General features: G+C 35.1%; 1 protein-coding gene across 1 annotated transcript; it reads right to left on the bottom strand.

The window, feature by feature from the left end:
* LOC147513028 (NADH dehydrogenase ubiquinone 1 beta subcomplex subunit) lies at positions 1-3,028 on the bottom strand. The gene is made up of 4 exons (XM_086596016.1): positions 2,745-3,028; positions 2,598-2,684; positions 2,433-2,528; positions 1-295 (listed from the first exon to the last, which is right to left on the bottom strand). Exons 1-4 carry the CDS (start codon positions 2,880-2,882, stop codon positions 239-241), a joined length of 378 nt encoding a protein of 125 aa, XP_086452142.1. The 5' UTR covers positions 2,883-3,028; the 3' UTR covers positions 1-238.
* Positions 3,029-14,930: the final 11,902 nt, after the last annotated feature.

Genomic DNA, 14,930 nt, shown 5'->3' with positions numbered 1-14,930 from the left:
TTTAGTTGCTTATAAGCAAAATGACCAAACTTTATACGTTTTTGACTCGGATAGCAAGATTAGATACAGAATCCAACTTGTTGCAAAATACAAAGCAAGTATCAAAGGTCCATCACCGAATTGCATTATTTTTTCTAACTATTTGAGTCAAAGAAGTTGACAGAAAAACACATTGCTTGAAAAATTACACAGATGCTCTGAAGAAAGCCCTTTCAGATAACCAACCAACAACATCTATCTATGGGTCTCCACCGAGCTCCACCCGCAGGTTGTCATATGGATAAACTTTCGGTGTCTAGTGGCAAAACAAGGATAAAGTATCAGTAAGTAAGCAGATAAGGAAAAAAAACTAGAACTTGCAGTTAGCATAGAGACCTTACAACATGTAAAACACTTTTGCAAATGACCAAATCAATTCGGTGCACACTTAAAATGTTACTGTTTTGGTTCATCAAATGAATAACAGCTCTTTCGTGGAAAACAAGTCTCAATAAGGAAAACAAAAAATCTGAAACGAAGGCAAACATTGTAAGTTTACTGACCATAGGAATGATAAAACTGTAGGAAGCTTACTCATGCTCGCAACTGGATTCTTCCATAAGTACCAATCAAATCAGTAAGGATGGTTCCAGTCTTGGTCTCATTAGAGCAATCCACATTCACATTCCATCCATCATATGGGATTTACTGATTTAGGCAGGGTCGGTGATGATCATGATGATATACATAGTTACATACTATGATGCATGGATACGGGTATGGGTACCGATACGGCGACACCGGTATGGAGTACAATATGGCCTTTTTGAAATATTAGGATACAGGTACGGCCTATGGGTACGGCTAATTAATATGAATATTTTAAAATATGTGTATTCTGCAAATTATGTTAGTAGTTTTTTGAGTAAAGTTAGTCGGGAACATGTGAAAAACTATTATAACACCTGTCAAAGTCAATACAGCTTGAAGCCTAGAAAAATTTACATTTCAATAAAATAGAACTATCAGATCAGGTCTATTTCAAGGATTCCAGTACCCCATAAGTATTCTAGAAGTATCCAGTACCCATATCGGTCATTGTACTCGACCGATACGGGTGCAATGACATTTTAGGAGCATCCGTGCATCATAGGTTACATACACTCCATGGATTCACCTAGATTATGTTTCTTCAGACCTTTGTATATGCTATAATATCACAATACCGGAGTTAAAAATTGACGTAAATCCGAACAACAAAAAAACAGCAGATGCTCTCTTCCGGTTATTTCCTTCTTGAAAAGGATAGGGCACTTCAGATGCTAAAAAAATGCTTTGTAGTTACAAGTTATAAGTTCTTCCAATACACTCGAACAGGTAAAATATGCTATCTACTACAGTACGACGCAGTATTCCACACGAGTTTGTGTTATACCACAACAGTATGAACACTTTACCACCTAGATAATCTGGAAAATGAGGATTGCCTCCAGGGGAATTGACTCTGATGACCTGGGGTGTAAGAAACAAAGGATCTTAGCACAGATAAAGGTGGTCTGAGGGAGTAAGTGCCAACCTTTACTTTTCTCCTCCCCAAAAAAAAAAAAAATCTGTAAAGGACAAAATTTTCATTTCAACGTAAACTAGCAGTGATGCTAATTATTTTTTTGTTAATTAATTTCCACTAATCTATCCAACAAGATAGAAGACTCCTTTGGACATTCAACCAAAAGAGTGTATACCCCTGTGAGCTAGCTCATGCGGAAGTTCCAATTCTCAGATTTTTGGGCCCTGACCGTTAGACTGTTTCCACCCATTTCTTCAGAGATGATTAAGTTACGGAGTACAGTAGCCACAACTACGAGCACAAAGCTAAGAGTGGAGACATTCATCTTCACATTTAAGGCATCCCCGTTTTCGTGATTGTAACCCTATATAGAATGCTAATGTCACCTTCAGTAGCAAACTCCATCTGCTACTAGTTCCTCCAATTACCTTTCCCCCTAGGAGCGGTCCAAAGCCTCACCACATATCATTGCACCATTTATTTCTACTATATACATCCTCTTTCATTAAGATATATAAATTTATACTAAAATACAAGCTACATGTAATATAAAAACTATTCTCAACTCTTGAACAAGTTCCCATGACAATGGACAAGCCAAAACATTGAAACTCTACAATAGAAGAACTTCATTAACACGAAATGTTGTCTAATAAAAGTAAAGGAATGCATATGAACATGTACGTAATAACCTTGGGTAAACAATTTGCTGGGAAAATGTAAAGATAACGCATTGCAAAGAAAAAAATGGAAGCTCCAACTCTTAAATATTGTTCAAAACATCCAGTTGACTATCGTTCTCAAAGTCTGAAAACTACACTCACTAACAAACTAAACAATCCACTTGAGATAAAAGCACACATTTATAAAAAGAAGGCAAACTTACAAAGGGTATCTTAGAAGCCTTATCATTCCAAACAGCCAAAGCACCAAGACCCACAAAAAAACTCAAACCTCCACAAAGCCAAGCCAATGCTTCATACTAGAAAGAAGCAAAGAAACAATTATTTCTGCACAGAAATGAATTTAATGAAGAAGAACATAATAATACCTTGCCAACAGTGTCAGCGATTCGATCAATACAAGGTTCAGGAAATGATGTCCCGTTATCCCAAACAAGCTCATCATTCACTGGAAGCTGAAAATAACATAACAATCAAATTTTATAATTAACCAATAGAATTTGAACATAACTTACGGGTTTGTTTGGAACGAGGTGTCTGCCAACAGGAAGACCCATGCCGGCACGCAGGCGGAGTGAATTTGTGATTGATCTACCAATCACCCCATTTCCTCCTGTTATTTTAGATGCTATCTTGCTCAATCTTCCAGCCATTTTTCCACGACCTCTTTTTTGTTTCTAAATTTTTAATGGAAAGTTACGTTAAGGGGCAACTCCTTTTGACAGAGTTGCACATATGCAACCTCCGTTCCCCACGCATAGTTATTCTCTGAAACATTGTCAACATTTCAGTCTGGATCGTGATTTATTGTGTCAAAATATCAATCTCTTCCAATTCTTGTTTCTTTTCTTGGGTCCTGTTAAATACACGCCCCGGTTCCTAAGAGGGCACTCTCCAACCCGGAACCGGTTCCTATTACCAGAAAATATATCCGGTTCACTAAAAAATTAGAGGGCACGCTCCTTGTAACTGGGCGACTTCTTTTCTCGGTTACCAACAGTTCTAACTCATCTAGAGCAACGCGAAGAAAAAAAAAACAGTCGTAACTCACAAACAAACTCGCAAACAGGTAACCTCTCTCTCTCAAAAAAAGGCGCTACTTTCTTCTCTTTCACATCACCAATCACCAAACCCGTCTTCTCAAATAATTTGTTTGCTAATAGTTCGAACTTCATTCCCATTAAAATTTCGAACTTGATATAAAAAAAAACCAATTAATTAACTTGATTAATGGTTTGGAATTTAGGATTTCAGTTGTTTAATTTTATATTGTTGTGTTTGGAGGTTTTAAGCTTGAGATCTATGTATATAACTCTGTTTATTTATGCACCAAAATGCTACTCTGAGTTTTGCACTATCTGTAAGATTGCAATTATGACTTGCAAAGGCACCACCGCACCATATGGGATTCTAAATTGAAGACATTGTATTTACTGTTCAAAGTTTAGTAAAGTGGTATTTAGTTCGACAATTACTCAAAATGTTGGTATTTAGTTCTTTGAAAAATGTTGGTATCTAGTTCTTTGAAACTTGTAAGTAAAGTGGTAACTAGTTACCAAATTAAAACTCAATTTCGGTATCCAGTTGCTAATTTGATAAATGGTATCTAGTTGCTAAAAATTTCTCAAAATTTTGGTGTTCAGTTGCTGAAAATTGTATTTGTAAAACGGTAACCAGTTACTAAAAATCAATTTCGGTCTCCCTAATTTGAGAAAATTGCTCAAAAGTTTGGTATTCAATTGCTGAAAATTGTAATAGTAAAATGGTAATAAGTTACTGAAATTAAAACTCAATTTCGGTATCCAGTTGCTAATTTGACAAATGGTATCTAGTTGCTGAAAATTGCTCAAAAGTTTGGTGTTCAATTGCTGAAAATTGTAATAGTAAAATGGTAACTAGTTACCGAAATTAAAACTCAATTTCGGTATCCAGTTGCTAATTTGACAAATGGTATCTAGTTGTTGAAAATTGCTCAAAATTTTGGTGTTCAGTTGCTGAAAATTGTATTTGTAAAACGATAACCAGTTACTAAAACTCAATTTCGGTATCCCTAATTTGAAAAAATTGCTCAAAATTTTGGTGTTCAATTGCTGAAACTTGTAATAGTGAAGTGGTAACCAGTTATCGAAATTAAAACTCAATTTCAGTATCGAGTTGCTAATTTGATAAATGGTATCTAGTTGTTGAAAATTACTCAAACTTTTGGTGTTCAATTGCTGAAAATTGTATTTATAAAAGTAATGTCGCCATCGAAATTAACATAAGATTGGGAAGATTACAACATTTTACATTCTACAATTCCTCTTTTTTTCCCTTCCCTTTAACAATAACTTTTGTCCCAAACCCATGACATATGTTGTCAACTTCCACTTCCACTTCCAATTCCAATGTAAGCTTTCAATGTGCTTAAATTAGACTTAAATTCAACAAAAAGGAAATAGTTAGACATATACCCAACTTAAATAAAATAATTGAAGTGGAGAAGAGAAGTCCTTGTAAGTGTGTGGATTGGGTGAGTTTTCTCCTATAGTTTTGAATTTTTGTAAGTTTCTATATTAGGAATAGAGAAGAAGTGTTTAAAGAGAAGTAGATTTGAGGGTAAGGAAAGAAAGAGAGTAGAAAAAAAAGGCTAAAATTTGGGTTTGAATTTCAGTTTGAATTTGAGGGGGAAGCAAAAAAGTTGAAAATGAGTTTTGAGTTTGATTTTGATAGGGAAATTCAAATCAACCTAAAAAGAGAATAAATTGATTTCGAAATTTCATAAAAACAATTGGACAAAATATTGAAATAGTATTGAATTATTGAATAATTGGTCGAAATATCAAAATTGTTTTGAAATATTGAAATAATTGGTTGAAATGAAAACTCAATTTCAGATGTTGAGATATCGAAATAATTGAAATATTAAAATATCGAGATGTCTAACCTTAAACCCTAAACCCTAAACTCTAAATTGGGAATATCGAGGAATCTCAAGTTTTGATACTATTACAAATTGAAAAAATAATAATAAAATAGGTATTAGATTAGATAATGAATATTAACTTCCAAATGTATTAGATGTTAGATACTAGATTCAAAATATAGTTAGAACTGTATTGATTTTTTTTTTCGAAATATAATTCTATTATTGTTAGAACTGTATTGGCTAAACCACAAACATATGTACAATTGCTACATATCAATTCTGAAATCATAAATAATAACCAAAATGTTTTATTATGGAATGGAAAATAGGTTTAAATTATATCATTTAATCAAACTTTAATTTGTTGGTAAAAATTTAGATGTTAAATCGATTCAAATAAAGTCTAGTTAGAACTAGGAGTGACAGTTTTGTACACGACACGCTAACCGATTACCTAATCCGACCGCTAAATTAGCGGGTTTGGATTAGGAAAAAAGGCTTTTGGGTCATTTAAGGGTTGACCCGCCTAACCCGTCAAATAAATGGGTTGGGGGGTCACATATGTTAACCCGAGTTACCTGTTGGTAGACCCGATTAGTTCTCGGGTCTAATGGGTCAGGTCATCAACCCGTGATATGTATAACCTGTTTTAAGACAAGTGAATTATTTTTTAAAATCTCACTATCCCAACAACTTAAAATAAACGACTAAAATGAGAAGGATTAGCTGTCATATTGATTCATTCGATAAATACATGTTTCGTTATTCAATTTTCATTGATATGTAATTGAATTATGAATGATTCTTGAGAATTAATATATATTTTTTTATATATTTTTTTGATAAATAAAATCGTGAAATACTAAATATTTTGCATATAGGTTGTCTGTGAATCCGATCCGAAAATGATTTGAAATTGACCCGTTGGCTTAGCGGGTCACATGTTGGGTAACCCATTATATAGGCGGGTTGGGTTTGGGTTTAACAAACTCGACACGATTAATAATTGGGTGATTTGGGTTTGCTCTCCTAACACGTGACCCAGATATGACACAACACGAATCCGACCCAACACGTACGACCAATTGCCACCCCTAGTTAGAACTGTACTGTTTCAAACCTTAAATCCTAAACATAAGTAAAGTTGCTACTAATTCTGAAATAAAAAATTACAACCCAAACGTTTTATTATAGATTGGATAATGGGTTAATTTAAATAATTATATCGTCTAATCCAATTTTAATATGTAGGTAAAGTTTTAAAGTGTAGTTAGAACTGTACTAATTCAAACCTTTTCCAAAATAAAAAATTATAATATAAACGTTTTATTATAGATTGGAGAATGGGTTTAAATTATATTATATAATTCAATTTTAATTTGTTGATAAAAATTTAGATGTTAGATTCAAAGTCTAGTTAGAACTATATTTATTCAAACCCTAGAGACATGTACAATTGCTACCAATTCGAAAATAAAAAATTATAACCTAAATGTTTTCTACTAAGTTATCACCTAAAACAACTACAAATAAGTTAAAATATGCTAATTATTAATCAAATTATTATCAAATAGATGATGAAATATTTAAATATTAGAATTTGACAACACAACAACAAGATACCGAATGGTTTAAGAATTTTAGGTGTCTATTTGTTGTATCTTTACTTGGTAAATGGTAACCCGAATAATCGTAATTTATGGTTATGTTTCAAAGAACCCGCTACGTGGTTTATAATATTTTACGACAATGTGCTACCGCTCATCAAAATAGCACATACATCAAGATTACACAAAATTTATTTTGAAATCTAAGATTCAAACTATCATAATTCATTTAGTTTCAATTCCATTAGGCAATTTCAATTACATTAATCTCCAATTTATTTATTTTTCATGTTCAATTGATTCTTCTAACATCATATGATCTTCAATTTATTCGACATTGAGATGTGGGTATTTGTAGTACGATAAATCGTTCATTTGAGAGTTGGATAATGATACATACTTCATTTTAGAGTTAAAATATAGAGGTATTGAGAGTTGAGAAGTAGAGGGAAATTGAGTTGAGTTGAGTCAAGGAAAATTGAGTTGAGTTGAGTCAAGGAAAATTGAATTGGATGTAGATAATTGGAGAAAGAGAGTGTATTTTGATAGTGTATAGAGTTGCACAGTGCAAATTAGTTAGTTAAGGGCAATAGGAGGTTACCATTATTTTTGATGGAGAGTGCCCTCTTAGAAAACATGGGTTTTAAGTTGGGACACAAATGTAATAATAAATTCCGGGTTGGAGAGTGCCCTCTTAGAAATGGAGAGTGTATTTAAGAATAGCCTTCTTGGTTTTATTATTGTATTTCGCAGATGATGTTTAGGTTCTGTTTGGCCGTACAATAGAGAGTTCATATTCAGGAATTGGTGATGTGGCAGTCATGTTTACTTTATATAGGTGTTTGGTCTATCTAAAACGTGGATACTCTAGTAAGCCCCTTGAATTGCGGGAACACAAAAATGTGGATAAGCAAATCCAAAAAAAAAGCCCAGATTCGCTAAAATGTGTTTTCTATCCATGAAAGAAAAAAAAAATAAGAAAAAGAAAAATACTTAAAGAATGCTCTCATTCTCTCTTTCTCCCCCTCCCCTCTCTATCTCTCTTTCTCTCATTCATGTGAATCATAATAATTGAACCATAAAACTTATGTATTTTCTCTCTCTCCACCTTATTTATTTCCTCTCATTAAAACATTTTTTTTCTTTTATTTTTTTATCCAAAAAGTTGTGTTTAAATCTTCACATTATTTATCAAATTGGGATTTCCCTTTTTTTTGGGATGTTTTTTCGTATAAATCAATTGGGTGCTTATGTATTCAATATTTAATTAGAGTTTTTTTTTCCTTTTATTTGTTTATGAGTTTTTATTTGTTTATAAGTTTTTATTTGCAAATTTTGTTTTTGTTTTTGTTTTTTTTTATATGATATCAAGAATGAGTATATAGGTCTAAATGTAAACCAAACAGTAGCGAAGTAAAACATGTGACAGGATAAAGGGCAGACACACAAGTAATTCATCTCATGACTTGTATCACCTAATCATAGTTAAGTAATACAATATCTTTTGCAGCCAAACAGAGCCTTAGGCGGTTGATATTATGGAAATGGATATAATAAAACCACGTATTGTACACCATTTGACATGGTTGTGGTAATATTGATGTTGTTGTCCAATTATTGTTTCTATTACACACTGTTTGGCAGCATGAATTGCCCAACCCTGTAGAAGGAATAAGATCTTGTATACCAGGTCTTAGTGTTTGGTCCCGTCTATTTTATGAATTGGGGCCACAACTAATGAGTATGGTATAAACCAGGTAGATTGTGAAACTAGAAAAAATGTGTATAGTGGATCTTTGGGTTTAGGTGAGATAACGTAATACACAAGAGAAATACAGGAGAGAGAAAACATATTTTTATTATTCATTCAAGTTATACACTCAAAAAATTGAGTCTTCTTCTTCACCCACTCATTTTATTCTCTCACAAATTTCTCCCTTCACCTTTAAATTAAAATTAGAGATCATATTTTCTTCTCTCACAAATTTCTCCCTTCACCTTTCCAAATTAAAATTAGAGATCATAAACAGGAGGAGCAAGCAACAAAAAAAAACATAAATGGTCTATGGTTTCTTCCTCTTCACCATCTTTATTCCAATCGACCGACCATCACTTTGATTCTTCAATGAAATTATGTTGAATTGAAGTTTGGTTTTTCTTTTTGAAGTTATTGATACGGGTTTTCTTTGGTTGATTTGTGTGTGTGTGTGTGTGTGTGTGTGTGTGTATTTTTTTTTTTGAATTTTTATTTGATCTATTGAGGGAGTTGAAAAAAAAACAATGAAAAACAGCACGAGACAATCTCTCTAAAGAAAAAGGGACCAAACAGTTTATAGAGTAACTACTTTTTGAGTATCCACCACTTGTTTTCCATACCCTAAACATGGTCGAGTACTACCCAATTTCACATGGCCAAACAGTTTTCGGATGGTGAGAAAATTTGGGCTAGGATGGAAGAGTGGTGTTGTTCCAGATATAATAAGTTTTAACGCGAAGTTGAAGGGTTTAGTTAGTGGCGGAAACATATCAGGAGCAGTTGAACTAGTTGAACAGCTGGGGAGTAGTGAAGTTAAGCCAAATCATTTTAGTTATAATGTTTTGATAAAATGGTATTGCAGTAATGGGAAACTGGATGAAGCTAAAAAGCTGTATGATTATATGTTGAAGAATGATCTTGTCCCGGGCTGGGTCACTTTTGAAGCACTCATTCCATGTGTTTGTGAGAAAGGGGACTTGGATCTTGCTCTTAAGCTTTGTGAAGTGAGTCTTAACTCTAATTGCCATATTTCCGCGGGCACAATGCAGGTTGTGGTCTATGGGTTGGTGAAAGAGTCGAAGATTGAAGAAGGGCTTGTGGAGATTGCATGGTCAAAAACATATTTTCATTCGAAGTTGAAAATGCCAAAGGAAGATGAGTGACGCAGTTCTTCTTTCTATATCTTCATGTTGCATGTTTTCCATTATTGTCATTTTAGTATCTATTTTGGTTAGTGTTATTAATGGATTAAAGATCTGCATCGTATGTCCTTTCACAAGCTGAGAGTGGTGAAAACTCTGCATCGGGACAGCACAAGAGTTGTTGTTGTTGTATGCAGATAAAGAAAACAATAAAGAGACAAGGATAGAATAACAGATAATAACCAAGGCGCGGATTAGGCTGTCCTTAAGGAAAGATTTTGCCCTTTCCAATGGTGCAGAAATGCAACAGTGGCGTCTTCCTCACAGGATTCAATGGTTAACAGCAGCTTGACTTTGCACTAGAACAGACTACCCTCTAGAACAGCAATATAACTCTCTCTGGCGGCTGACAGGAAGAAGAGAAGAAGAATAAGATGAGAATTTGTTTCTCTGTAGGGTGGGTGAAGGTCTGGTATACACGCACGAGTTCTCTCTCTACGTCTGTAATCGATGCTTCTCTATGGACGCACAATGCAGTGTTTATATAGAGGAAGGCAGCCGGTTACCAGATGGGAGAAGGACTCAAAAGTCGGTTTCACAAACTGATAAGGTAAGGTAGCAGAAACCAACTCGAAGTAGGACACCCACCGAAACTTGCTGCAAAAGCAAAACAAGTTTAGGCAATTGGTAAGCCACTACCCACTAGACAGAAAGCCCAAGCCCAACACGACGCGACTCGGTTCGGTGCGGGGCGGGCAGGAGCGCGCGCGCGTGTGTGGCTTTGGGTGAGTCCTCCCTCCTAACACAAAAGCATTTGTACCCTAAGGGCACGCCCTTATGGTAGAGGAATTCCTCATATACCTCACTTGCTAATGGTGGTTAACCAATGTGGGACTAAACACAATGCACTAAAGTGGAGAGAACACACATGGTTCATCTCCTCCACTTTGTACACACACACACACAAGTATTTCGAAATACACTTAGAGATTCCAACAATCCCCCACTATTTCAAAATACTAATAGTCCCCCACTATTTTGGAATAGGATATTACAAAAGAAATGGGTTAACGAAATGCCAGAGAGAATCGAAAAAATAATGCATAAGATACTAGTGCTTTTTGGGCTTGAATCAGTCATAGGATAACATGTTTTATAATACGTGAAAGTGGTGGATTAAAAAATCTTTGAACCAACATTCCCTTGTAGTAAAATAGAGCACATGCACCCACATTGCTCTTTCATTATATGCTTGTTCTGCAGTGTTGCGCTTTTTGGCCCTTGCGCTGCCTGTGTTCCATGAATGCTCTAGAGTACGTGCCTAAATACTCATAAGAACCGACCCAATTCTACATTCACGTAGGTAGATATCCATCAAGTGTACATTGCAGTTAAAATACACTATCTCATAAAAAATAATGGACTATGGATTCCAATAAGAGTAAAATAACTCATCCTTTCTCATTGCAATTCAAGTTATACAAAGTATACAGAAAATGCTATCTAGTCATAGGGTGGGTCGTCTCAAAGAAAGACAATAGCATACCAAAGCGACGAGGTGATTTGTTTTTCCCTTTGAACCTACTTCATGGGATCTCCAATCACATAGGTGGGGTTGCTGTCAGTGTCACCCTCTATCTAAGGCAAAAGTCTCATCCCCCTCGACGTTTCAACCACTTGTCTCCTGTTAAGCGGTTTTGTCAGAGGATCGGCCAAATTTAACTCTGACCTCACATAATCTAGAGCCACAACTCCAGATTCCAGCAGCTGCTTTATAGACTGTAGTCTCAAACGAATATGCCTGCTTTTCCCATTATACAATTTGCTCTTTGCCTTTGCTATCGCTACCGACAAATACAATGCATGGTGCAATTTGGAGGCGGTTTTGTACCAATAGGAAGATCGCCAAGAGGTTTCTAATCCATTCAAACTTCAAGACTTGCTTTATCTAAAGCAATAAGCTCGGACTCCATGGTTGAACGAGCTATCAAGGTCTGCTTAGAAGATTTCCAAGCTTAATCGCACCTCCACCTTAGGGTGAAAATATAACCACTAGTGGACTGATATCATGAGAATCAGATATCCAGTTTGCATCACAATAACCCTCTATCACAGGTGGAGTTTGTCTAAACCATATGCAGTAATTCATTGTTCCTCTCAAGTACTTGGCTAGTCTCTCTAACGCACTCCAATGTTCATGGCTAAGACAATGAGTGTATCTGCTTAACCTGCTAACTGCATAAGCAATGTCAGGTCTAGCGCAATTCATCAAGTACATGAGACTACCAATAATTTGGGCATATCTAGTCTGGAGGACATCATGTTGAGCATTTTTCTGAAGTTTACTAGTTGCCTTATAAGTTGTCGACACAGGCTTACTATCATAAAAGTTAAACTTCTTCAAAAACTTCTTAACATAATGCTATTGTGAAAGCGTATAGTTATCACTGTTTCTGATGATTTTGATTCCAAGAATCACATCAGCTTCTCCCAAATCCTTCATTTCAAATTGGGAGGATAAGAACATCTTGGTATTTCTCACAACATCAAGGCTAGGACTCATGATTAACATGTCATCCACATATAGACATATAATCACATATGTATTTACATCAAAAGATTTAAAGTAAATACATTTATCAACATCATTTATGTGATATCCATTAGACATCATGACACTATCAAACTTTTCATGCCATTGTTTTGGCGCTTGTTTCAACCCATATAAAGACTTAACCAATTTGCATACTTTTTGCTCATTCCCTGGTACTATCGTACTCTCAGGCTGCATCATATATATTTCTTCATTAAGATCACTATTCAAAAATGCAGTTTTTACATCCATTTGATGAATAAATAAATTATGAATAGCAGCGAGAGCCATTAGAACTCTTATAGAAGAAATCCTAGTTACAGGAGCATAAGTATCAAAATAGTCAATGCCTTTTTTCTGGGAGAATCCCTTGACTACTAGTCTAGCCTGCTTGTATTTCTCAATGGAACCATCTAGCTTCAGTTTCTTTTTGAAGATCCACTTGTAACGTATAGGTTTTGCCCCAAGAGGTAGATCTACTACCTCCCATGTGTGATTAGCTATAATCGAATCGAGTTCTGAATGTATAGCATCCTTCCATAAAGGTGCATCTCAAGAACTGATTGCTTCATTATACGTCACAGGATCATCATCAAGAAGAAACGTGTAAAAGTCATCACCAAAATTGGTGGATTTTCTGTCTCTTCTACTTTTCCGAATTTCTTGTTCAGAAATTCCAGGATCTGTTAATTGTTGTTCACTAGTAGCAACCAACCTCTCAATGCCAATTTTCAAAGGAAACACATTCTCAAAGAAATCGGCATTTTTACTCTCTATAATAGTGTTTGCATAAACAAGGTTATTATCAAATTTTACTACTAAAAATCTATATGCAGCACTATTATGAGCATAACCAATGAACATACAATCAACAGTTCTAGGTCCCAATTTTCTCTTTTTAGGTTCGTTCACTAGAACCTTTGCAAGACACTCCCATATTTTGAAGTATGTCAGGTTAGGTACATGACCCTTCCATAATTCATATGGTGTCTTATTCCCTGTTTTCTTGTTGGGTATCATATTCTGTATATGGCAAGCAAATATGATTGCTTCCCCCCACAAGTTCAGGGAAGCTCCAAAACTTACAAGCATAGCATTTATCATCTCTTTTAGTGTTCTATTCTTTCGTTCGGCTACTCCATTAGACTCAGGAGAGTATGGTGGAGTAGTCTCATGAATAATGTCATTCTTGTCACAAAAGTCCTGGAAGGGGTTAGACTCATATTCTCCACCCCTGTCAGACCGAAGTCTTTTAATCTTACAATCAAGTTAGTTTTCAACTTCAGCTTTGTACTTAAGAAACATCTCACCTACCTCATGCTTGTTTCTAAGTAAATATATCATTGTGTACCTAGAGAAGTCATCTATGAATGTAATATAATAAAACTTCCCCCCTCTAGACATGGTACTTCTGAATTCACCTAAATCCGTATAAATAAGAGTTAATAATCCAGTTTTATCTCTAGAAACAGTTCTGCATGGTTTCTTTATAGATTTAGTCTCAGCACATATCTCACATTTATCATTAGAAAAATCAAATATATCAGACAATAAACCACATGCTTTCATCCTTTTCATATACTGAACATTCACATGTCCTAGTCTACCATGTCATATATTAAAAGAGTCAAGCAAGTAAGCAGAAGCAGATTCATTCTTATTAATAATAATGTTGTCAAGTACAATAACCTTTCCCAACAAAACTCTCATTCTTCGTCAGAATGAACTTGTCACTCTCAAAAGTCACCTTGACTTGACTTTTCCCAAGATGGACCGCGAAATCAGATTCGATTAATCTGGGGAACATGAAGAACATTACTAAGTGAAAGAGTTTTCCCGAAGTTAACCCCGGGAAGAATCTTGCATGTTCCCTCAACAGAAACGCACTTGAGTCACCCATATAGACATTTTCATCTTTCACTAGTATGTAGTCCGAGAAGGCTTCAACATCACCACAGACGTGGCGGGTGGCACGAATCTAGTACCCGGTTCTTTCTTCCCGGTGGCCATGAACACTTGTGACACCACAAAGAACAATAATATCATCTCCTCAACTATATTAGCATTGGGAGGATCATCGGTGTCTTTCTTGTGCACTTGACTTTGAAAAACCCTATGTCGAGGTTTACCCTTAAACATAACAATTTCCATTGCCATAACCACTCCTTTTAAAAGAAGTGTCTTTGACCTTGAAATTCTTATTTTTGTTGTATACGCTTTTAAAGGTTTTGTTAGATTTGCTGGGATTACCTTCAATGATATTGGCTGTAGAATGGAATTCCTTAGACAACATATCATCCCGAGTCTTGTTCTTTTCCTCTATGCGAATGTGAATGATCACATCCTCAAGAGTCATCTGCTTGCACTTATGCTTCATACTATTCTTATAGTGTTTCCAAGACTCGGGAAGTTTCTCAATCAAACATCCAGCTACAAAGGTTTCAGGTAAATTAATACCCTCAGTTTTCAAATCATTAATCAGCACACCTCATGGATTTGAGACGTTACATCTCTATCCTCTCTCATATGGAACTTTAGAAAAGTCCCAATAGCATATTTCTGAGTACCATCATCCTCTATTATGTATTTCTTGTTCAAACTTTCCCATATATCATGTGCATTCTTATTCGAACAATAAATATCAAAAATTTCATTGGACAAGGTACTCAAAATAGCATGTCGACATACCTTATTC

Source organism: Coptis chinensis, chromosome 3 (assembly GCF_015680905.1).
Source record: "Coptis chinensis isolate HL-2020 chromosome 3, ASM1568090v1, whole genome shotgun sequence".
NCBI lineage: Eukaryota > Viridiplantae > Streptophyta > Magnoliopsida > Ranunculales > Ranunculaceae > Coptis > Coptis chinensis.
This window is presented reverse-complemented; position numbering and strand designations above follow the sequence as displayed.